Source organism: Rhopalosiphum maidis, chromosome 4 (assembly GCF_003676215.2).
Source record: "Rhopalosiphum maidis isolate BTI-1 chromosome 4, ASM367621v3, whole genome shotgun sequence".
In the NCBI taxonomy this organism is placed as follows: Eukaryota; Metazoa; Arthropoda; class Insecta; order Hemiptera; family Aphididae; genus Rhopalosiphum; species Rhopalosiphum maidis.
Window position 1 is genome coordinate 3,490,975 of NC_040880.1, and position 24,301 is coordinate 3,515,275.

The window sequence follows — 24,301 nt, forward strand, 5'->3', positions numbered from 1 at the left end:
TGTAAAGTAACCATTACAATTACACATTTATAATTAATAACTATTGGTGTCAATATAAGAGTTTACTTTTAAAATATAAATGCACTCAGATATGAGTATTATAAATGTGTGTGTATATATATATATATTAAAATGTCTAGGTTTATATGCATATATGAAATAGCTAATCAAATTTTTTGTTTAAAAATATATTAGACCCAAGTCAATAATCTTGATAAATAACATAACAAACTAAACTTAAAAATATCTAAAATTTCCAAAATTATTTTTTTTTGTGTTTTACTATACATTCATTTTATTAATGTTAAAAAAATAACATGATTTTCTTAATGTATTGTGAGGCATTACTTTAATTTTGGTGACTCTGAAGAGTTTTCTTCAATTGTTGATGATCCTTTTTTATTTAATTCAAATGTTACCTTTGTGATTCTAGGACCTTTGGAGTCTCCTGATTTCTCACCTAAATGATTAATACATTCATTAATTTATTTAAGCCTACAAAATGCAAATATAATAGTTATAATTTAGTAGAAGCTTACCAACAGATAAATATCTTCTTCTAGGTAATACAGAGTTTTTACGCCAATTTTCATCATTAGTTGATGGAACATTAGAAGTAATATTTAATGGCTTTGTTATAACATCTGTTGCAATTTTCAAAGTATCAAGAGTAGAATTTTCAGAATAACTACGGTGGCGTTTCATGCGTGCCATTTTTCGCATAGATGCATCCAAATAACCTTCACTTTTAGGTAATTGCTAAAATAACGTTTAAATTTTAATACAAACTTATTAATTATATATTTTAAGTTATTACTTCTTCTGCTTTACGGAAATCTTCAATTGTTTTAAATTTACTTAAAAATTGCTTTAACTTGGAATCTACTTGAAGCGTTTTACTATACTTGTAATACTCCAAAAAAGCCCAGAATTTTTCCAAACCATAAAGTTGGCCTACAGTTTAACCATAAAAAAATCAGTTAACTGTTTCAAATTATTTTTAAATTAAATATAAAATTCAACAAATTACCATTTTCATGATCTCTTATAGTTTCTGCTTGGAAATCTTTATATAATTCTGGTCGGAATTTCCTTTCAAGGCCATAGCTATAGTAACGAAACAAACATTCCAATCCATACCTACAGAAAAAAAAAATATTTATAAAAATATAGCTTACATTAACATAATTCTAACAAACCTGAAACCATTATTTGAATCCTCTACAGCTAAAGTTTGGAACTCTTTATACATGTTCTTATTAAAATTGTCCCGCAAGAAAAATGACCAGAATCTATATAACGTATTCATTTCTTGAGACATTCCTGGCCCAAGTCTAGATCTCTCTAGAGGAAAAAAAATAAGAACATTTATTATTATTTTAATCTTCTGTAAGTTATTGGATATAATTTTATCAAAGTTAGGCAGCATTAAAGAATATTTTTAAATATAATTAAATATACACACCTTTTAAACAACGTGAATGATATTTGTGGTATGCTTGTTGAGTAAAATTATTTTCCATAAGCAATGCATGAGAAGGATGATGAAAAGTTGGCAATGATTGAGGTGTGCTAGATAGAAAACCATCACTTGGACTAGGACTAGTGCCTAATGTTCCACTACTGCAAACAAAATAAAGTTTAGTATATAATAAAACAATTGTTAAAAATATCATCAGGATTAATGAGATATGAAAAGATAGTTAAATAAATTTCTTATTATTTATTTACATTTAAATTTGAACATTAGAAATAGTACTTAGCACAAAAAACAAATGAATATGCATTTCACAACATATGTCAACAATTTGTTAAAAGATTTTCTACTCTTTAGGATACATGCCATAAATCAAGGGGCCCAACTTGTGGCTTTTGCCATAGTCAAATACAACTCAATTATATGGAGAATTAAAATTTACCAATCATTATGAATTTTAGATTTTTTGGTAAACATTTAAAAAAATTTATCAAAATAAATAAAATGTACTTATAAACATTTTTTAGTTCTTGTTATTATTGTATTTAATCACATGGCTTGCAAACTTATTCTGATATTCATATTGGTTACCCCTGCCATATATTAACAAAACTATATCTATACAGTAAATCATTAAATTGTTTTTATCATACATGTAAGGGGTCTCATCACATCAATGTTTTAATTTTTCATTATGTGTTAATAGCAAACTTAAATTTATATATTTTAAAAACAAGAGACCATTTAAGACTTTAGTTCTACACTTTATGGAGCACTATAATAGTTATCAATCCAACACTGATAACTATTATAATATACTATTTATTAAAGGACATCACAACACTATTTTTTTTTTTTAATTTTAAGTTTATTTGTGTATTATTGTGATCAACACAATGAAAAATGTTTTAGTAAAAATCCTAAATTCAAAAAATGATTATTCAACGAGATAATGAATAGTTGCATGACATCATAGAGCCGACGACTGAACATCCGCCTATGTTTTACATGTAAAAGTAGTTTGATTTACACAATGATTTTAATAACTTAAAATAGTATTTCAGAATTTTTTTTTCATAATCTCAAATATATTTATGTGTTTAAGATGATGGTGTAATTTAAAATTGAATATATCTTGTTTTTGCATACATATTATAAAAAAAATTGAAAGTATATCAAAATTATAATCATACCAGTGTCATAAACACAAAAATACACACTGAAGGTAATAAAAAAAAAAAAAATTAAAAATATTATATTTAATGATTGAAATTGTTGTGTTAATCTAGACACTTGCACGTAAAACATACGCCGCTGTTCCAACTTCAGCTCTATAATGTTACACACATATTTTTAAACCCCTGTATCTCATTGAATAATTAGTGTGAGACCAATACTATATTTCTTGGATAATGACATACTTTAAATCTAAGCAAACTTGTTTTTAGTGTCGTGATAACCTTTAACATAGATATAACATAAAATTAGTAAAATTATATTACCCAAATGATGTTGTACGAGGCCTAGAATGGGCACGTGAGTCCAACACCCAACCTACATGATGTTCACTATCCGCATTGAAACGACTTCGTTTTCTATTTCCAGATTCATCAATATCTCCATAAAAGTGACGACGATTTGGCTTTTGTAAGTCAAATTTCACTTTAGTTTTAGTCTGTGTTGCAGTATGAGCTTTTACTTGTTTATTTTCAATTTCCTAATTAATAAAAATGTTAAAATAATTGAACTTTAATTAAAAATATATAAAACAATTACTTTTCTTTCAGTAGATTCCATTATTTCAGTTAAATTATCAACATTTAGAGAAGGTGGTGGTGGTGGAGGAATTTGATTGACTTTTTTTGGAGCTTTTGGTACAAGCCTTTCAAAAACCTCTTGTGTAACAACATTTACAGTTTTGTAAGACGATGTTTGGTTCTAAAGAAAAATATATTATTGATAATTGACTGAATATTAATTTGTAATAAATACCGTAGAATTTGTATGCCACAAGTCTTCTTCATACAATCTTAAACCTAAGTCAATAGCATGTTCTAGATCTTGAGTCATTTTTACACGGGTTGTTCTATCATGCGATCGATCTTCAATCTTTTGAGGGCGACTTATCATTTTTTGTGTAATTATCATGAGTTTGTCAATATCTTTATCATCAAAATCATCTTTATCTCCATAATCAGATTCATCACTATCCGAACTTCATAAACAAACCACCAGGAAAAAATTAATATAATCTTATTTATTAATTGCAGTTCAAAATTGAATATTTAATACAAATTTAAAATTACCCGATTGGATCTTCATTAAATTTATTTATTTTCCCACATGGTACAACAGCAAGATCTTCATCAAACTGAAATCCAAGATCCCATGAACTTGATGTATGAGTATCACTTTGATTCTCAGGAAAATTGCGTTTAGATACATTAGATGCAACATTTTGTGTTTCTGATATTATGGCAGCATTATGTTTAGGTTTTGAGCGTCTTTTAACCTGCAATATTAATTGATTATTAATTTACCCATGAAAACTATTAATTATAAATAATTATTTATTTATTTATATAATATTGAGTAAGTATAATTTAAATATTCAATAAAATTAATTATAGCTAAAAATAAAAACATACTTCTTTCCACGATTCTTTATCATCTAAAACTTCAACAGATTCACTTTTATTAGCTTTGGATTCTTCATTGATTGTATCAGACTTTAAATTAGCTGTTTAACAAATGATGTTAATTTATGAATAAATAAATACATTACTTTATCTTTATCTTATATAATTATTTTTGCAAATACTGATCAAGAATATTTTTTGATAAATAATATGTCATACTATCATAAATTAATTTAGTCACTAGTCAGTTTATCAAAATAAATAGGTTCTTTTTCTCTTTCTTGGATAAAATTTATATCATAACACTCTGTTTAAGTTAAGAAAGAATCTTATCAAGTGTCAAACAACATCAGTCTGTATACTTGCTGTAGTAACAATATTGTTAATATTATGATAATATGATACATTAAAAACATATCAAGAATAGTTTATTTTTGAAATTACTTTTCTGAATATACTGTGATGTATAATCTTAATTATACTCTTAATATTTAAATTTGAAAAAAAAAATACAGATATAGCATAGTTCTCAATAATTTTTTGGTATTAATTAATTGAATCATATTAATATTAACTGTGTATTTACAAAAAATATACAATAGTAAGTAGTTTTACTGTACTATGTGTAAGAGTATATAAGTATTATGGTATTTTGAACCAATAAAACTGTATATTAAATAATTTAATTTTAATTGTCAATTTAAATTTTATAAAATATTATAAAGATAGGAGTATTTGATGTTATAACTATTATCAAAATTACATTAAAAATGTATTATTGTTAATATTCTTACCAATTGTTGAATGTTGACCATTAGATTTATTGGGCGTTTCAATAAGTTCATCATTATTGGTAAAAGGAGTATTTTTTATTTTTGTTTGTTCACAGTCATTTGTATCACAGTTCTCTTCAGTCTTCGATTCTATGGGGCCATTCCTTGGAACGAATTCTGGGACATCAGGATTAAGATTCATGGCAGCTTGGGGATCAGAAACTATGTGTATGCTTGGCGGAGGAGGAGGTGCAGGTAGATTTTTCACCATTAAGTCTGGAGAAATAAGTGGAACAATTGTAGGCGGTCCCATGGGATGAGCATATAATGGATGTTGTGCATTTAAATTATTTTTAAATAAAAATTGTTGAGGTATTTCTTTAAGTGGCCACTTAGTTGGATCAGTTCGGCATCTTACCTATTTAAATTAGTTTAGAAACTAAAAGGTTAATATACTAAATTAGTTTTATGTCCAAATGCTAAATATTTCCATACCATATGACTACTAAGTTCTAATTCTTCCATATCAATCATAGCTTTCATGATAAGGCTAATATCTTGACTAAGTTCTCTTACACGTTTAAAAGATGCAATGAATGTTACAGGAACATAACCTTGTTCATCCATGTGAAACCTGAAGAATGTATCTTTGCAAAGATTATCTGTTGAAAAATAGTAAGATCTGGAAAAACAATAATATAAATAAATATATCATAGTATCAAACAATTTATAAATAATTATCAACGCACATTTGTTGCTTAAGAAGATTAATCACAGTCTGTTCATTTATCACTGGATAAGTCATAAACGGAACTAATTCACAATAAGGTTGGGTATAATTCAAACGGGATGGACCTGAGTACAAAACATCACTTCCTTTAAAATTATAAATAGCCTGAAAAATAAAAGAGTTTTTAAAGATTAAAAGGGTCTTAAATTATTTGGGTGTTAAGAATCCATTTATGAATTTTAAACAAATTATCATGCAATATTTTATTAATATGTTATGTGATATATAAAAAAAATATTTATAAACATTGAAAACTATCATAGATGAGCACAAGGAAAATTTACATTTTTTCCATCTGATAATGGTTTTTGGGAGTTAGTCTTAGGTTCTTCATCTTGTAGTCTATTGCGAGATCGTTGGTGTCGTAGATAGCGAATTGGACCTCCCTCACGTTTGTCAGAATCAGAAATAGTATTATCTGACAAATCAGAAACCTTGCGACTATTTTTATTTCTAATTTGATTATTACTTTTGTCTCGACCACCTGAGAAAAAATATAAGAATATTAGTATACTTTATATAAATTACTAATTAAATTTATTCTCACCAGATCGATCTCTACGATATTTTGAAAGTCTGCTCCTATAACTGTTTTCTTTAGATATTTCAATATCAAGAGGTGTCCATTTAGAATGTTTCACTGTAATAATATACCCAGATAAAACAAAGAATGTTTAAACTAAAATATATCGTTATGTTAATCTATTTTAAAATAAATGCCAAATGGTTGCAAACTAGTTGTGGCTTTTTTTTCTTAAGAGGGTGCCTGTACCCATAAGTGTTCTCTTCATCTTACCAATATACAACATTTACATTTAGCAGTTCCGATTTTATGGTTTAAGCTTAAATATACAAGTGAATTTACCTATCACTCATACTTGAAGGTAAATATATTACCTGTGATTTTTTCTAATTGGTATTAAACAATATTTTAATTTTTAGATAATTTTATATATTTTTATTAGTATTTTACATTCTTATAATTAGAGCTTAAATTTTAATGCAGTGTATTATATTTTTTAAGTGCTATAGGACAATGCATTCCAAGTAAATAATTTATTTTATTGTAACTGATACTTTAAAGTGATTTCAAGTGATATATTTATTTTCCATTTTCTACTATTTTCCACTTTAGAGCATTTTCTGGTCATTTTATTATTTTTTAGCAACATATAAAGAGATATTAAGCATATAATATTATTAATATATCATACAAGTTTAAATTGTAAATTAGAAAATTCAAAATATTGTAACAAGAAATATTGTTTTCATTGTATTTACTTTAATAATGTTCAGGGAATTTTTCATTAGTACCAAATGCCTATTGTTTTTTTTTATATATATATATAAATATGATTGTCTTTTATTAAACACAGTAATTATCAAATATAATATCTTGTTGAAATTCGCTTATATATATAACAACTAATTTATCAATCATTGTTACATTGCAATTGTGTTTATTTTGAGTAAATTGTTTACTTATTGTGTATGTTTAAGTTTAGTTAGTTAAGATAAAGAAGTATTAAAATGCTGAAATTTATATTACTGATTTATTCTTGATTATGTGACTATCAAAAAATTTGGATTAGTTTTTTTATTAAGCGCATAATTATATTGAAAAGGCATTTTAAGTTTTTTTTTAATAATTTTTTGAGTTTTTAAGGCATTCAAAATTAGGACCCTATTCATGGTTTACATAAAATTAAAATATCCTAAAAACCAAAATGATAGAACATATATAATGTTCTTACCTTTAAGTTTGATAATAGGTCCATTCAGTCAAATATTTAAAATAACAACACAAAATAGGAACTTCTGAACTTAAATGTTGGTATATTATGCATATGCATTAGTAAAATGGATACAACAAACTATGTGGGTAAGACATCCTTTTAATCTAAAAACAAATTTTGTAACTCAATTGTATTACCAAGTCGAGAAATAATATATGTAAATGAAAACCTAAAATAAAATGTACTTAATAAAACAATAATTATTTATTAAGTGTTAATACTAACCTTTTTTTCGTTTATCAATATTATTTGATTCATTGGATGATGAATGACCAGAATTTGTACCGTTTTCTTGTTCATTAACATTTGGAGAGTCATTGCTTGTTTCATTTTTTTTAACACCATTTATTTTTTGACAAGACTTTTTAGCTGAAGTTACCTCATTAGTAGAAGTCTGGGCATCTTTCGCAGATGAGGAATTATTAACTTTTGGCAATTGTGACTGAATATTTGGTGAAGTGTTTTCACTCTGTGATATACATTTTTTCTACATGAAAATATAATTACATAAAGTACTTTTAATTTGATAAAAATTATTAATTTCATTTAATTGGTAAAATATATACTTACATCTGGGCCTTGAGCAGTTCCTAAAGAAGGCCAAGCCTCAATACCATTTAATTCTTTGTTCTAAAAATGACAAATATATAAATACAACATAAGATAATATTTCTAAAAATAAACACATTTCAAAATATCTTTAAATTTGTTTTATTTGCATGACTCATTAATTAATTTATAAATACATAAAAAAATACTATAATATCTTTAATTTTAAGGGTTTAGTTGTTTAGTATTAAAAACAATATTTAATAAATACGATTATTTATTGACCATAACAAAGATGACACTTTTTCGTATGCATAATGTTTCTAATTCTATAATATTAACTTGACATTAAAAATAAAATTTTTTTAAGTCACAAAATTACATGCCTTTTATTTTGTCTCTTTATATTATATTGATAGGTATGTATATAAGAAAACTTGGTGATCTGTTTTATGCAAGACACTAATTATTTAAAAAATTAAAAAATTTTTTGAATATATTACTGTTACATAATTTTTAGGTATTATAAAACAACATTTTTTTAAACTATTTTTCATCATTATCAATGTTTTAAATTTTTTTACTGTGCATTTAAATTCCTTATTCCAAAATAGGATATTTTTTGTAATACATAAAAATTTAATTTTGGGCAAGTAGTTTATAAATTACTTTTAACCTTACTTAAATATTTCAAGTTTAGATGAGTGGAACAATTGTTTACTATAAAATGTTGATTACTAATTATTACACTGCTTTACCTTTAAATACTTATTACTAAAATCTACTTGTTCAAAATTTAATTTTGATAGATCAAAATACTCAGAGTAATATTATGATTTGGAATATGAAATTAAAAATCTATGCTAAAAAAAAAAGTAAAAAATTTATTAATAAATAAACTATTTTTCCAAAAATGTTTTTTGATGACTACAAATCAACGTAAAATAATTTAAAATACACATTTTCAAAAACATAAGTATTTTATAAAATAATGAGTGTACTGGGTTAATTAGATCACCTCGTATAGACCCTATTCATTATTCATTAGTTTCATAAAAGGTCTTTAATAGCAAGGATTATAATGGTTTTGATACGAAATGTAAGCAAATGAGAATTTTCAAAATAGATTCCTCAATGAAAATCATTCTGCATTATGTGCATAAAAAACCTAAAAAAACAACACTATATATATAATAGAACAAAAGAAAAACTTATATTATTAGTTAAACTAATGTTTCTTAACCTTTGTATTATGGTGATACACTATTAAAAACGTTCAAACTTTGTGACACGCAATAAAAAAAAAAAAAAATTTAGGAATAATGCATATTAATTTTTGTAAATATAGTGTCAAAAAGATTTGTGTATTTAATATAAGTAATTCCCGCGACACGTTTGCACTTACCCGGCGACAAACCGGTTGAGAAACATTGAGTTAAACAGTTTTGTTTTTGTTTGTTTAAAATAAACACCCTTAATAAAATATTAGCTAAATTTGTCTTTCTCTCATGCGTAGTTTTAAACTCAAATGCAATTATATATTAAAATTTTTTATAATTTAGTACCTAACTTTGTGAAAAAAATCGTAAAATTATTCAAATGCCTCACCAAAAAACTTTAAAGATTAAATAGGTACTTCTCACCCCCAAACAAAAAATTAAAAAATGAGCAATATAGAGACACTTAGGAAAGTATTTATAAAAATTCTGTAAAAAAAAATTATAAAATAAGTTCAATAGTTTTGGCAGAAACTTGATACTTGAAAATAAAATAAGGAGGTTTTTTTAATAATGAACTATTACTTAGATTAAAATGTATTACATCAAATGATCCAAATAACGAAAATGTACTTACTTTTTTAATCTTAGTGAATTTGCTGCTTGACATATCACCTGTAAATAAGTATACATTTTAATGATAAATCAGGAATCTTAAAAATAGAAATCTAGTTTTGAGCACACATTTATTTGCTTTATTTAAATACATAATATATTATACTAAAATATATAATAAAAATAATTACTTTTTAAATAAATATTTGCAGTAGAATACATGTGACATAATGAAATAAAAAACTAAGCATTTATGTATACTGAAGAATATTTTTAAGTTACGTATACCTATCGTTTCTATTTGTTGTAAGTAAATAAAAAAAAATTCTTCTTATTAATAAAATAAAAATATAATTATTATATTCATTAAATACTGAACATAAAAATAAAGGTACTAAATATCATTAAAAATTCAAGCTTTAAAAAGATTAACTATTACACACAATTCATTGATGTATAATTATCCACTGGACAAAAATTATTGCATGAACAATCCACTCTGCAGACAATTTACCATAAATACAATTATTTTTTTTTTTAAATAGTAAAAATTGAAAATGAGTAGAACACAAATACATTAAAAATAAAACATTAATTGAAAACTATACATTTAAAATTATCTTCAAATAGGTATCTTAATTTCATAAATAATAATCATCATACACATTTTTTAAATTACTCATCATACTTCCTCCTTCTAATTAAACGCCTGAACAAATTTCCAAATAATAAGATGACAGATATTTAATGTAGATTAAAATCCATTATGCCCACCATTGATACAATTTTTTGTTAGTGAAAAATTTTCTTCAAGATATGAATAATAATCCCATACATTTATAGGAAATGTAAAATCAATTTTTCATGCATGAATTAAAAATTTAATTAATGATTATAACTCTCATATCCGCACAATCATTAGCTTGGATGTGACCAACTCTCTTTAATTATAATGATAACTTTGTTTTATGTAATATTGTAGAAGTTGGAATTTCATTCAATAAATAAAGGTTTGCTTTCTAATGTTTCTACAGTCCAACAATGCAAATGAGTTATTTAAAAATAATTTGTAAGAAGTGTTAAATGCATTCATTTGTTATTTAATAATTAGTATCAATTAAATCAGTCAGATTTCTTGTTAATTATTAAATATGATTAATTAATTAAATTAAGTTTTAATTAACAAAACAAGAGTAATATAGGTAATCAATCAGATACAAAAAATAATGTTTTTAAACTAGATTTTTAACATATCTGATAATTTATACCTACAACAGTTTAATTATAAATTAAAATATAAATCAATAGGTACATATAAAAACATAATTTAGATAGGGAATTCAATTTAATAACCATAATAATTGCTATATGACGTTTATCTAAGTGTTTATCTTGTGTACAACACTAATCAGTATTTGAACATTGAATCATCACACTATAATATCGAACCATTGTAACTAAAACATTATTGGCTTATTTATCATGGCTCGATATTTTTATTTGCACATCATAAATAAGAATTAATGAAATTTACTATGTAACTATGCATGAAATGGTTTTTGCAAATAATACATATCATAATGTCTACCTAATAATAAACATACTACTAGATTTGATAAAAGGAGAATAAAAAATTATAAAATGTACAGTATGTTTAAAATAAATTTTCTTTGATATCTATAAGTTTCACTAGTTTTACAATGGTAATTTTTGAAATAGGTACTTTAAAAGTTATAGATAATTTTTAAAATTTTAACTAGAAATGAAATTCTAGTCGGTAAATTATCATTTTTTTTATTTCTATAGTGCTTTTCTTGAAGCTAACTAACTACAGTAGAGAATTTGAGAAATTTTAAAAAGAATAGGTACATTTTTTTAAATTCTACCAAGTACTAATGATATTAAAAAATCAGTTATTAACATACATTATTATATACTTTAATAAAATAATATTCATTTTATAGATACCTTAAGTTTATTTTAGAATACTAAAAATAATCCAAAAATTGAAATTAACAATAGTAAAATAATAATACAATATGTCATTACCTACTTAAACTTAACAATAAATTTATCATTTAAATTATAGACAAATTCAACCAAATCCTTTAATTTGATGTAACAATTATTTTAAAGTAGTTAAATTCATACATTTAATTACAGTTACAATTAAGTATTAAGAGGACATAGAATGTTCTAGTTACCTAATACAAAAAATCCGCAAGTGTTGTCTCTGTCTATATGTACGACAACATAGCAAATTTTTGTTCAACAGTTTCAATAGTGTACTGTTAATTTGTAGTCTTTTAATGATATTATTATTTTTAAGTAAGTTATGATCTTTTTGAAACTGTACATTTTAAAATATTATAATAGGTCAATTCACTCTAATGTCAAAACTAACTGCATACTATTGAAACTGTTGAAACTTGCTATGTCGCATGTGTGTAAGACGGAGACAACACAAGCGGTTACTATGTCCTCTTACGGTATTGCTTAAAGTAGGTACTAGAAAACACATTTTTAAGATTTTATTAATAAAATAGTAATAAAAATTAGTATTTTCATAGAGCTACCAAACAACTCTAATAGTAGTTGGGTAGTATAATATTAAGGTAAGTACTTCAAATACTTTCTTACTACTACCTTCAGTCTATATATCAACAGAATTATTTAAGTATCACATAAGTATTAGGTACCTAAACAATTAATGTGTTTGATCTTTTAACTATCTTTTTTATTAAATATTTCACATAAATAGAAAGATAAAACTAAAACAAAAACATGGGTAGATATTAAAAATGTATACCAAATTTATATATTATTACTTGTGTAAACATTATTTCCAAAAAGTTTAATTAATTGTATAATTGGCATAATTAATAATAATTAATCAATAATTTTAAAATTATAACTAGGGTAAATCTACCTACTTAAATTATTTAATTGATAATATAATACTTACATAAACATAAGCCAATGAGGCTTCGCCATAAGCATTAAAATACAATTCAACATTTAAGTAAAATTAAGTTAAAGAGTTGATAAAGATCATTTTCGGACACCTATGTAATATTATCTACCTATTAAAAATAATTTTTTTATGCATAAGCTATAAACTATGTTATTGCTATAAATATTATTTCATAATAACTATTATGGTTGCAATTATTTTATATTAACATAATCTATTAACAATGGATTAATTAGTTTACCTATCCAAATAATAATAGTACTTACTTACCTATAATAAAAAATAGTATAATTTAATGAACTAAGCTTAAAAATGATTGATGTTTTATAATTTATAATTACTCTTTTAATATAATATGATAGGTAATATACCTATATAAATATATATTTTTTCAATATATTCTTTCGACTATATCAATAACTAAGATAATACGTACTACCTATAGTTACCTACTTACTTTTAATACCATTGATTTTAACAAACAAAAAATAATAAATAACTTTCCCAACATTAAAACATAATAAGAAATGTGTAAGTCATGTGAAACTACCTAATAATATGTATATGTAGACTTACCCATTAATTTTCTAAAATTAATAAGTGGAATTATATCACTTAGATAAATATCACAAAGTTGAAAACTAATTAATGTTATGATATTAATGCTAATATCACCAAAAACTAATTTAAATCAGCAAATAAATTTTAAATAAATTCATAGAATTTTACATTTGTACTGATTCATCTATAATAATACATAAGTCTAGTGAATACCAAGGTATTAAGTCAATTCCAATAGGTATATTTTTAACAGATAGACCAATAATACACCTGTTGATTGTCTGTTCTATTTCAGAAATTAATTTCTATCTTATTTTAATTACTTATGCATATAGCATAATAATAAGCCATCAGAAAACTTAGTATAGTAAGTATTAGTTTGTATCTAGATATAAACAAAAATTTTAAAAATGATCACTGATTTATTCTAAGTTTTTAACATAAAATATATACTTAAGTTCTACAAAATTGCAGATGCCTTCATAAGTTAGGTATTAATTTAAAATATTGTTATTTGACTGTTGAAAGGCTACTATCAAACTCAACTCATTCAAGCTAGAAGGCTCTGGGAGTAGTGTTAGCGAAACCATTCAGTTAATTTTGCATAGATCTTAAAGCAGTTAAATATATATAATTAACTATCAAAAAAATCTTGCTATTTGGTATAAAGTACATAATTTACTGTTAAATTAATTAAAAGTTAATATCTTTGTACTAGATTAAAATTTTAGTTTGTAATTTCCTACAATTTTCATATAGGTATATTGATATCTACCAATTCCTAATTCATGATAAAACAGATACCTACATGTGTTATTTCAAGATAAGTTGCAAAATATTTAATTAGGTAGTAGGCGTGTAATATAGGTATTATAAGTTTAATAGAAGAACTAAATTTAAAAAAATTACCCTATCTATGAAATCTGTGTAAGTTTTGAATTAGACATGAAATTCAATATTCACGATTAATACCTATCAAGCTAATTTAAATATTATTCATAGATACTAATACTTACAACTAGTTTGTTGCTGAGGTAACAAGACTCTTTTTTCCCCAACGATTGGATCCTTTTCTTTGGCTGATTCTTTTGAACGAACATGTGCTACGCTTATATTTGCTGTCCATGGGTTAGTTTTAGGTAATGGAGCTTCCACAAATTTTTTTTTATCATTACTACTTATTTCACTACCCTCGTCACATTTGTTAAGCTCCTGTAGTGGTTTGTCTTCACTAGGCACTGGAGATTGACATTGGATATGTTTGTTTACATCAATATCCTCAGACGTGGGCGCATATTTTTTTGAGCGTATATTTTCCTTATTGCACGCACTTTTAGTAGACATGGCAACTGAAGGCACTGACGACGGTACGATTACTTGACTCATACTGGTAGTCATTTAAAAAACTTGAATTAATCCGTAGCGACGGATAAACAGCTTTACTCTGGCATTTTTCAAAATACCATTACAACAACTTAGTTATGTTGTTGAGCAAATCGTTTAATGTAAAAACGATTGCAAAAATAACATACTTGATTTCCACGAAAACTAATCGTAAATCAAGCTACTAAGCGTTTTAACTTCAGTAGTACTTACTCAAGTTTAATAGGGTCATCGATTTATGTTTCTTACAATTTTATTTGTGGTATATCAACACGTCAAAAAATGTATTACGAGAGTAAATGACAAAATAAAACTAAAACTTGCTTATAAATTAAAAACTAAAATATTATTTTTTTCAAAAAACCATGTGACTTTGGAAACGCAAAAACTATAAGAACTGCGTGTTCGACGTTCGGTAACCCGGCACGTTTCTGTTTTACTGCGCAACGCAATAATATGGAAGAGAAAATTGTTTATCAGTAAAGTTTTTCAAACACATGTGCTCAAGCCAAAGAAATTAAAAACCCATAGATATGTAGATAATAATAATTATCTATATTCGTGAAAAAACCAGGGCCCAGGTGATTTTAAGACTCAGTCCCACTAAAAACCATCTTGAATCAAAGTCAGAGTATGGATTGATGTAATATACAACTATAAAAAAATAATAATAAACCACGAGTCAAGAGTTCACGACGATGAAGCATTCGGTATGATAACACGTGCAACTGTGTAAGTGGGCGGAGCTCGTTTCAAGGAACTGTTTTTACTTTTTTTATTCTTTCGCTGTCCTTTGAGTAAGGTAGTGAGGTACTTCTCTCACTCTTATTTTAAACTCAAACTACCTATCTCTCTTAAGCTGTTTGGCACGACCAGTGACAGACCGAGTAATAATAATAACGGCCACGCCTCCAAAGTCCCAGTCATCAGTGTAAAATAACATTGTGTCCCGTTCACCGTTGTATACATGACAAAATAAGTGTTGTCATGGTTGTATAGTATATAAAAAAGTTGTCGCGTATGTGATACGACTATGGGTCTTACGCATGACGAAATAGCTAATGAATATTGGGTAGATCCATTCTTTTTTAATCTACGTCCTATGGGCTATGATACTTATATTACTCTATGTACAATCACAACATTCACAACTTCCCTGATATCAGCATATACCGTATACTTTATGCCGGGGAAAAGGGTAGAAGTCCTCTTACACATGGGCCACGATAGACCTAGGTCTACGCTTTTATCGCGTTTTATTGGCTATTGATAGTATACTTTGATATTCTTATAATAACAAATAACAATAATATTTTGAATATTTTTTTTAAATATAAGCAAGTTGAAAATTTTAAATACCTACACTGAAGTCGGAAAGGGTGAGAACCCTCTTACAGTGCGTAACTGAACGAAATTCAATTTTTATTTTGCTGAATAGTATGAAATTATTTAATCGTCATAGATCAATGTAAATATCCCGACTTGAGATATAAACTATTGCGTGACGAAAAAAAAAAAATAAAAATTATTTGACTATGTGCCCATTGCCCATGTTGACATGTTGTTATTGAAAAAAACAAAAACACCAAAAACCTGCTCAACGCTAGCGCTTTCAACGGAATCCATGGTGCACTGTTTTAGTCGTAATCATTTGCTATAAACCATATATTAATATAATTTAATAAACAGTATAAAACTTGTATAAATTGTAAACACTATAATAATAAATATTAATAATTATTAATTATATAATATAAATCCATGATGACGTAATAATATTATTATTATGTCTTATTATTGTGTAATACTATCTTAGTCCGTCAGTCCGTGCTATAATCACAAAGACACGAAATAATATAAAATGAAACATGTATTGAAAAACTCAAAAACCTTAAAAATGCAGTATTAAAAGCATTAAAACCTAAAAATCATAAATATTAAATTAGTAGCATTTATTTGTATTGGTATGCTACGATATGTTTTAATAGTTATATCTCCATTTATTACTTATAACTTTATAAGTTATAAAAACTGAAAACGCTCAAATCTGCGGTATTTAAATAGGTATAATATTAGTGATTATTGATTAGTGTATGATCTAAGATTCATACCCGTAGTTATAAATTACATAAACTTCATATTCTAGCCTTACAGAAAGACTTAAATTTGACATAATATAGGCATGTAACGATGTAACTATGTAAGATATTTAGATATTATAGCCATAGGCATAAACCATGTAAAAATTATATCAATTAAGCCATGGATAAAAAAAATAAAGGTATTATAATGAGTATAAATGCAGTTTACTCAGTTTAGTTCTCCCTCATAGTTTTGAATATTTTTATCCCAATTTCCGTAACTATAGATGAGTTAAGAATAGTATAAAATAAATAACCAATGTAGTACTGGACTCATTACTGGACTGAATACATTATACAGTTATACTATAGTGTTATTACATACTAAAAAAGACTATCACTTGAATGTTTGAAATCAAATAATTATTAATATAACGATTTATTACAAGTATATTTAATTTATTCTGTGATGTTTTATAGATTTTTTTTATCACTATGAAAAATATTATTTCTAAATGTATGTATTAATAATTTTTTTATTAAATATAAAAAATATATAGTAAATCCAGGGATGAGTTCGTTTATCGGGAAATCGGGTATTTTCTCATTGGGTTGGTCTTCGTGTGGAACTATATATTATATATTTTTATATACACAAATAGTAAAAAAGCCCCTATTCGTTATTTTATTATGATTTACATAATTAAATATAATCATCATTACATTTAACTATTTAATATTTCTTTAACGTATCTAAAAGTATAACTGCAATCTGCATTTAACATTGTCGATAATTGTCATTTATACATGTTATTTGTATATAATTTAAATAATTTATTTAACATTTTTTTAATTATATAATATATAAATGACAAATGACAATTATTGACTATGTTAAATACAGATTTTAACTATACTTATAACTATGTTTAAAAATTGTTGCATAGATAAATGTAATGATTATATTGAATTATGTAAATCATAACAAAATAACGAATAATGTATTTAGTTGGTACCGGGATTTTTTTTCCTAGATTCTTTAAAATACAATGTTTTTTTAAAAAATAATTTAACCTACTGTATATCTACTATATCTAATAGTTATTTAGTAGCAATATCTAATCAAAGATTGAGAGTAATATCATAAATCAAATCATGAAATTTACTGAGTCACTGAGTGATATATAGTGGCTGTCACCACTTAGAATTTTGTTTTATGTAAAATCAAAATGATAACTTTATTATGAATTTAAATAAATTCAACACATCTATTACAGTGGCACACTCGACACCCATGTACAACCGAGCAAAGCGGTTCCCACTTGTTAGTTGTCATAATTTTTTTTTTTTTTGTAAATCATATAAATTTATTCTTTAATGCAATAATAGGTACATGTAGCTATGTAAAAGTATTGCAGTCTACAAGTACTAGTAAAAAAATAAATCATGCTAGAATGTTATAAAATTATATTGATATTATATTATAATATTGGTTATTGATGAATATTATCATTTTGGTTTTCCCGTATACCGGCCACTGCCCATTTGCCAGTTGTCAATCTGAATCATATATAGACATATAAAGATATAAGATCTTTATAATGTCTATGATCTGAATATTTTGAATTCTAATATCTGACCGACGTGGTTGTTTTGGGAGCATAGACAATTAAATTAAGAGTCGTTTACTTATTTTATGTTTAGGATGTTACTACATTAGGTTTCCGTGTTTTCCATAGTTCTCGGCCGGTTGTTTCTGTAGAATATGATGTAGAATATATCTCTGTGCTATGCCCCGTTAAAAATAAAATTAAAGCACCCATCGATGTTTTAAATCTGATATTGTATTATTTTGTTTTAATTGTAAAATACTTTTTTTGCCGTGTGATCCAACTTTGGACCAAATACCATATACAAAGAAAACATTTTATTCATTTTACTATATTCTATTTAATTTTATTTTCGAATTATTCGAAAATGTATTAATTGTCAACTATTATTATACTATTATTAATATCCATATTATACTATATTGTAAATTGAACACTATCCGTAAAAATAAAATAAATAAATATAGGCAAACGTTTCGATCTACAAGTCGTTATATTATATTTGTAATAATTAATTTTTATTATTATTGTATTATTGTATTAATTGTACTACACATATCGAATTATTCAAAAATTTATTAATTGTCAATTATTATCATACTATTAATATTATCGTAATATCGTTATTATTATATTATATTGTAAATTGGACATTGTCCGTATACATAAATAAATATTTTAACTAAAATAAAATTATCGTTAAATCGTGTGATAAATGATAATAAGGAATCACAAAAACTCATGTTCTCCATAAAGATATAAACTTAAAAATTACCTACATTCCTAGATGTTTACATTTTAAATTCCAACGCCTACAAACCACAGGTATATAATACTATAATTATATCGAGACTTCGAGTTTATTATTGTGGGCTGGTGACGGTTTAAAAATGACCTGCAAGGCTGCAAACTTTTGGCAAACAGTTAAAAAAACTTAAAAAACCAAACGAAATATGACGCGCTTGCTGTAGCCAATCGCCATTAAACGTAATCTGTGTCTATACCGCGGTTATAGATAATAGGGTATTCTATGTTTATGTTATTTATTACTTTTCGATGCGATATATAATTATAAGTTAATGGGGTAAGCCGGATTATATAATAAATATAAAACATTTTAATACACATCCAAGTATTATTGTACATATTATATTTTAAATAATAATAATAATGATATAGTGTTATCAATTACTTATCAACATTTATATTGCATTATTATCGTTGTTATTATTTATATTCTCGAAAGTGTGACGCTGATGTTTATTTTTCCTTAAAACAATCAAATAAAGAAGTATAGAGCAAGTTGATTACTTCGGTATAATTCGTTTTTGCGAATTTGCGACCGTCTTCATTTAATACGCTATAGTCACTAGCCGGTAGATCTACGACAGCAACAATGTCCAGCGATTCGATTAAAACAGTAAGTTCAGTCTATTCAGTCACTATTGCTTCGATTTTCAAATACTAAATAATGCATTGAGCGTGTGGTTTGTTTATTAATTTTGTTTCGATTATTCGGTAATCAGTTCAACAATGTGGAGTCACCTGGATTCGTTGGTTTTGCCAACCTGCCGAATCAAGTGCACCGTAAGTCCGTGAAAAAAGGCTTTGAATTTACGCTTATGGTGGTCGGAGAATCAGGTCTTGGAAAGTCTACGCTTGTCAACAGCCTTTTCTTAACAGATTTATATCCCGAACGCACCATTCCAGATGCCATTGGTATGTATCTAATATTTAATTCATATTCCATTGTATTTTGAGTATTTATTTTTGGTCAAATTAGCAAAAACCAAGCAGACTGTTAAATTAGACGCATCAACTGTAGAAATTGAAGAGCGTGGCGTGAAGTTACGACTAACTGTAGTCGATACTCCTGGTTTTGGAGATGCCATAGATAATTCTGATAGGTATTTAAAAATTACAACTATTCAACTATTAGTATCTAATTTTTTAAACTTATTTTGAAAAATTGTAATTTATAGTTTTCGAGCTATTATTCAATATATTGATGAGCAGTATGAACGATTTTTAAAAGATGAAAGTGGATTAAACAGGCGTCACATTATTGATAATCGTGTTCATTGTTGTTTCTATTTTGTTTCTCCATTTGGTCATGGGTAAGTTAAATAATATTGTCTTAATTAGCCTAATCAAAAAATGTTAAAAATACAAGCTTGCTTATTTTTATAATTATAGTATTTTGAATATACACATATTTATTTTCTTAGATTAAAGCCATTGGATATTGAACTAATGAAAAAACTGCACAACAAAGTGAATATTGTTCCTGTTATTGCCAAATCAGATGTCCTTACTAAAAAAGAAATACAGAAATTAAAAAAAAGAGTAATTAAAAAATAATATTTTTTTATTATCGAATTATTATTTAAATATTAGTTAATGAAATCTCTATATGATTGAAATTTAATTTCTGTTATACAAATGTTTCTATTATTTAGAAGTTTTTTCCGTTAGTATTTTAATGGTAGGTGTGGTCTATCATCTAATTAAATTTTGGCAGCATATATAGTTACTGCTCGATTTAGAAAAAATGTCAACTATTGTTTATTACAATAATTTATATATATATATAGAATATTAGAATATATTATATTTGGAATTATGTATACCAATAATTAAATCCTAGCATACAGATTTATTTAAAAGTTATTATTTTTTAATACATAATATTACAAAAGATTACATAAATCAGCAATTCTATTAGAATATTCTAGTATGCACTCTTATCATTTTATTGTTTTAAAATAATTTGATGATATTGGTTGAATAATAATTATTCCAAAAATGTTTTACTGATAATATGAGTATTATACATTTAAAAAATATTTTGTGACTTGCTTGTGGAAAGTATTTGTAAATAGAAATTTCACTGTAATAACTAATAAAGAGTGTGCATGCATTTTCATAAAAACCAAGTCATTAATTGCTAAGTAATATAGAAATTTGCTTCAGGGTGACTGGGTTCAATATATGCATTTTTTATCATATTTGTGCATTTTTTTTTTTCATTTAAAAAGCATATAATTTTTTTTTTCTAAAATATTAACACATTGTTAATACCTTTGATTGTAAGAAGTATTGAAATTTTTAATAACAAAAACAGAATGTTTGGAAATCTTAAAAATATAATTAATGCACAAGTACTGAAATTTTTAAAAAATAATGGTCGACTCACAAGTCTAATAAAACAATTATACACAAATAAAATAATCTATTCATCCACAATTTTTAGTATGACATTAAGTTTTGTTCATAAATTGGTTGAACATTTTTTTTTATACTATTAAATTTAAATTTTATAATTAAATCCTTTTTACTACATATTTGAATATATTTTATTATCATGGTTGTATATTATATTTTGTTCAACTGTTTTTTAGCACATGAACTTATGATTCTTGCTTATAAATTATAATGTTTGAGATATTTACATTAATGAAAAAATTTATGTTAGACTTAATAATATTACAAGAATTCAGTATGGATCGTACTCAATTTATGTCATATATTTATAGATACTAGAAGAAATTAATGCTAATGGCATAAAGATTTACCCTCTACCCGATTGTGACAGTGATGAAGATGAAGATTACAAAGAACAGGTTCTTAATAAATGTTTAATTAATTATTAAAAAAAAAAAAAACCCATTTAAATTGTAAAATAACTAAACAATTGTGCATACCAAAGGTGAAGCAATTGAAAGAAGCTGTACCATTTGCTGTCTGTGGTGCTAATCAATTATTGGAAGTCCGTGGTAAAAAAGTCAGAGGGCGGTTCTATCCTTGGGGTGTTGTTGAAGTAGAAAATCCTGAACATTGTGACTTCATCAAATTACGCACTATGCTTATGTAAATTAACTGATATAAATCAATAGTGCTTAAATAATAACATGTATAAACTAATTTAAGTATACTTTCAGCACACACATGCAAGATCTTCAAGAAGTAACACAAGAAGTACATTATGAAAACTACCGATCAGAACGTCTAGCAAAAGGAGTACCTGTGCCAAAAAGAACTACGTAAGTCTATTATTATTACATTGATAAGAATGAAAATAAATTAATTGTTATTTCTTAATCATATTAAATTTTTCTTAATTTGTATAGATCACTTCCTGAGCATGAGAAAAATTCTGGCTCAGAAAAAGATAGAATTTTACAAGAAAAGGAGGCTGAACTTAAACGTATGCAAGATGTCATTGCCAAAATGCAAGCTCAAATACAACAACAAACACCTTAATATAATTTCAATATTAACAATTTACAAATTTATCCAATGACTGTTTAGAGAAAAATATCTCTTAATTCCATGATGCCATTATTCAAACTATTTTATTCTTATGATCAGTAAGATTACAGATTAAATTATAATTTTATATTAAGATATACCTAAACTATAATTATTGTTCAATAAGTATTTTTAACAATTGATATTTAAATTGTATTATTTACAAATTTCCAATATTATCAAAACTGCACAAGTAGATAACATACCAAGCAGTGCCTTTCCAAATTTTGTCCAATTTTGAGCAGTTCAGTATATTAAATTAATTTTTATCATAAAACTGATCTAAGAAACAAATTAATGGCTTATAATTTTAACATAATATTTTATTTGAATAAATTAATCATATTTTATCTAACCCTTAGTTAAGATCTGATACTTATATTTTTATACTTTTAATTTATAATTAAAAATAAATTCGGGATTTAATTTATAATTATTAAAAATATATTTTTTGTTTTGGTAGTTCTCATTTATAATACAAGAAAGTACCTCAAAATTATTTAGATAACTATGATTGGATATTCTAAGGTTCAACAAAAACAATTAATTGAATTTTGGATGTACTTAATTATTATTATATATTTTTTTAAACATTTCTTAACACTTATGACGTGTACTTACAGTAATATAATAAATATTGTACATAATATAATATTATACTATATTCTTTATACAATAAATATTACTTATATAATATTTATATGCTGGTGTAAACACTATTATAATATTAATGTATTTATATTTATTATGCTTTTGTTAATTTGCCAAATTGAAACCATAGAGTTCACTGGACAAAAACATGTCCAAAAATGCTGGAACTCTATAAATTTCATTATAAATTATTATGCCACCATACAATTTCCTTTAAGTTTAAGTTTTAGTCGCCGTGTAAAATATTATGTGAATGGTTCATCCAAGTTACCTACTCTTCATAGAAATATCACAAACCTAACACCTAATTAGAACCTCTATCAAAACTGTAGGTACCTAAATTTTGTCCACAGCATGGATTGTATACTTATATTATCTACTGTATTTAATTATAATTATAGTTTTGTAAGTCTATATCGAAAATTAAAATTGTTAGATACAGTATTAATTTAACGTTCAAGAAATCTGTGTTAACTATAATAAGTAATAAGTACATAGGTAATATGTAGAGGAAATAATCACCTCTACTCACCTGTTTAATGATATTGATGGTTAAAACCCCACAATGTATATTGCTAATACTTATAAATTGTGGGTTTTTAGCTCACAGCTATCTTATAAAAAAAGAAAATTTGCCAATTAGTTCATCATGTGGAGTCAAACTGAGTTCTAACATACACGGCATGCCCTACCTACGAAGAAAAAAGCCAATCTATTAGAACACATATATCTGCAACGCTTAGCATCTCCTGAGATTCAACAAAATCAATAGTCAAATCATTATCGTTTCAAAATTAATCATTACATAAATTTAATTATCTCTTCTTGTATATCTGTATGATGTAAATACAACTTTGTAAACCTCAATAACCT

The 24,301-nt window shown here is 25.2% G+C and overlaps 2 protein-coding genes across 2 annotated transcripts; one reads left to right on the forward strand and one right to left on the reverse strand.

The window, feature by feature from the left end:
* Positions 1-201: 201 nt before the first annotated feature.
* On the reverse strand, positions 202-15,214 carry LOC113548337 (la-related protein 1B). The gene is made up of 20 exons (XM_026949166.1): positions 14,409-15,214; positions 9,880-9,917; positions 8,047-8,106; positions 7,702-7,963; positions 6,228-6,320; positions 5,965-6,164; positions 5,640-5,785; positions 5,385-5,571; positions 4,911-5,307; positions 4,126-4,217; positions 3,784-3,989; positions 3,470-3,692; positions 3,254-3,415; positions 2,980-3,194; positions 1,466-1,623; positions 1,200-1,344; positions 1,031-1,140; positions 818-954; positions 540-759; positions 202-460 (listed from the first exon to the last, which is right to left on the reverse strand). The coding sequence occupies exons 1-20, from the start codon at positions 14,788-14,790 to the stop codon at positions 345-347; spliced, it is 3,549 nt and encodes a 1,182-aa protein (XP_026804967.1). The 5' UTR covers positions 14,791-15,214; the 3' UTR covers positions 202-344.
* Positions 15,215-19,674: 4,460 nt separating this feature from the next.
* On the forward strand, positions 19,675-23,143 carry LOC113561181 (septin-1). The gene is made up of 9 exons (XM_026967455.1): positions 19,675-19,886; positions 19,993-20,185; positions 20,250-20,373; positions 20,449-20,583; positions 20,695-20,812; positions 22,003-22,089; positions 22,176-22,336; positions 22,408-22,509; positions 22,597-23,143. The coding sequence occupies exons 1-9, from the start codon at positions 19,863-19,865 to the stop codon at positions 22,727-22,729; spliced, it is 1,077 nt and encodes a 358-aa protein (XP_026823256.1). The 5' UTR covers positions 19,675-19,862; the 3' UTR covers positions 22,730-23,143.
* The last annotated feature ends 1,158 nt before the right edge of the window (positions 23,144-24,301 follow it).

Bases quoted from the DNA above. Each gene is read 5' to 3' on its own strand.
- LOC113548337 (XM_026949166.1), bottom strand. From the start codon at position 14,790: ATGACTACCAGTATGAGTCAAGTAATCGTACCGTCGTCAGTGCCTTCA. The intron at 3,990-4,125 runs GTATGTTTTTAT...TTAATATTGCAG, and splicing joins ATAAAGAATCGTGGAAAGAA to GTTAAAAGACGCTCAAAACC. The intron at 3,195-3,253 runs GTAATTGTTTTA...TTTATTAATTAG, and splicing joins TGGAATCTACTGAAAGAAAA to GAAATTGAAAATAAACAAGT.
- LOC113561181 (XM_026967455.1), top strand. From the start codon at position 19,863: ATGTCCAGCGATTCGATTAAAACA. The intron at 20,584-20,694 runs GTAAGTTAAATA...TTATTTTCTTAG, and splicing joins GTTTCTCCATTTGGTCATGG to ATTAAAGCCATTGGATATTG. The intron at 22,337-22,407 runs GTAAATTAACTG...GTATACTTTCAG, and splicing joins AAATTACGCACTATGCTTAT to CACACACATGCAAGATCTTC.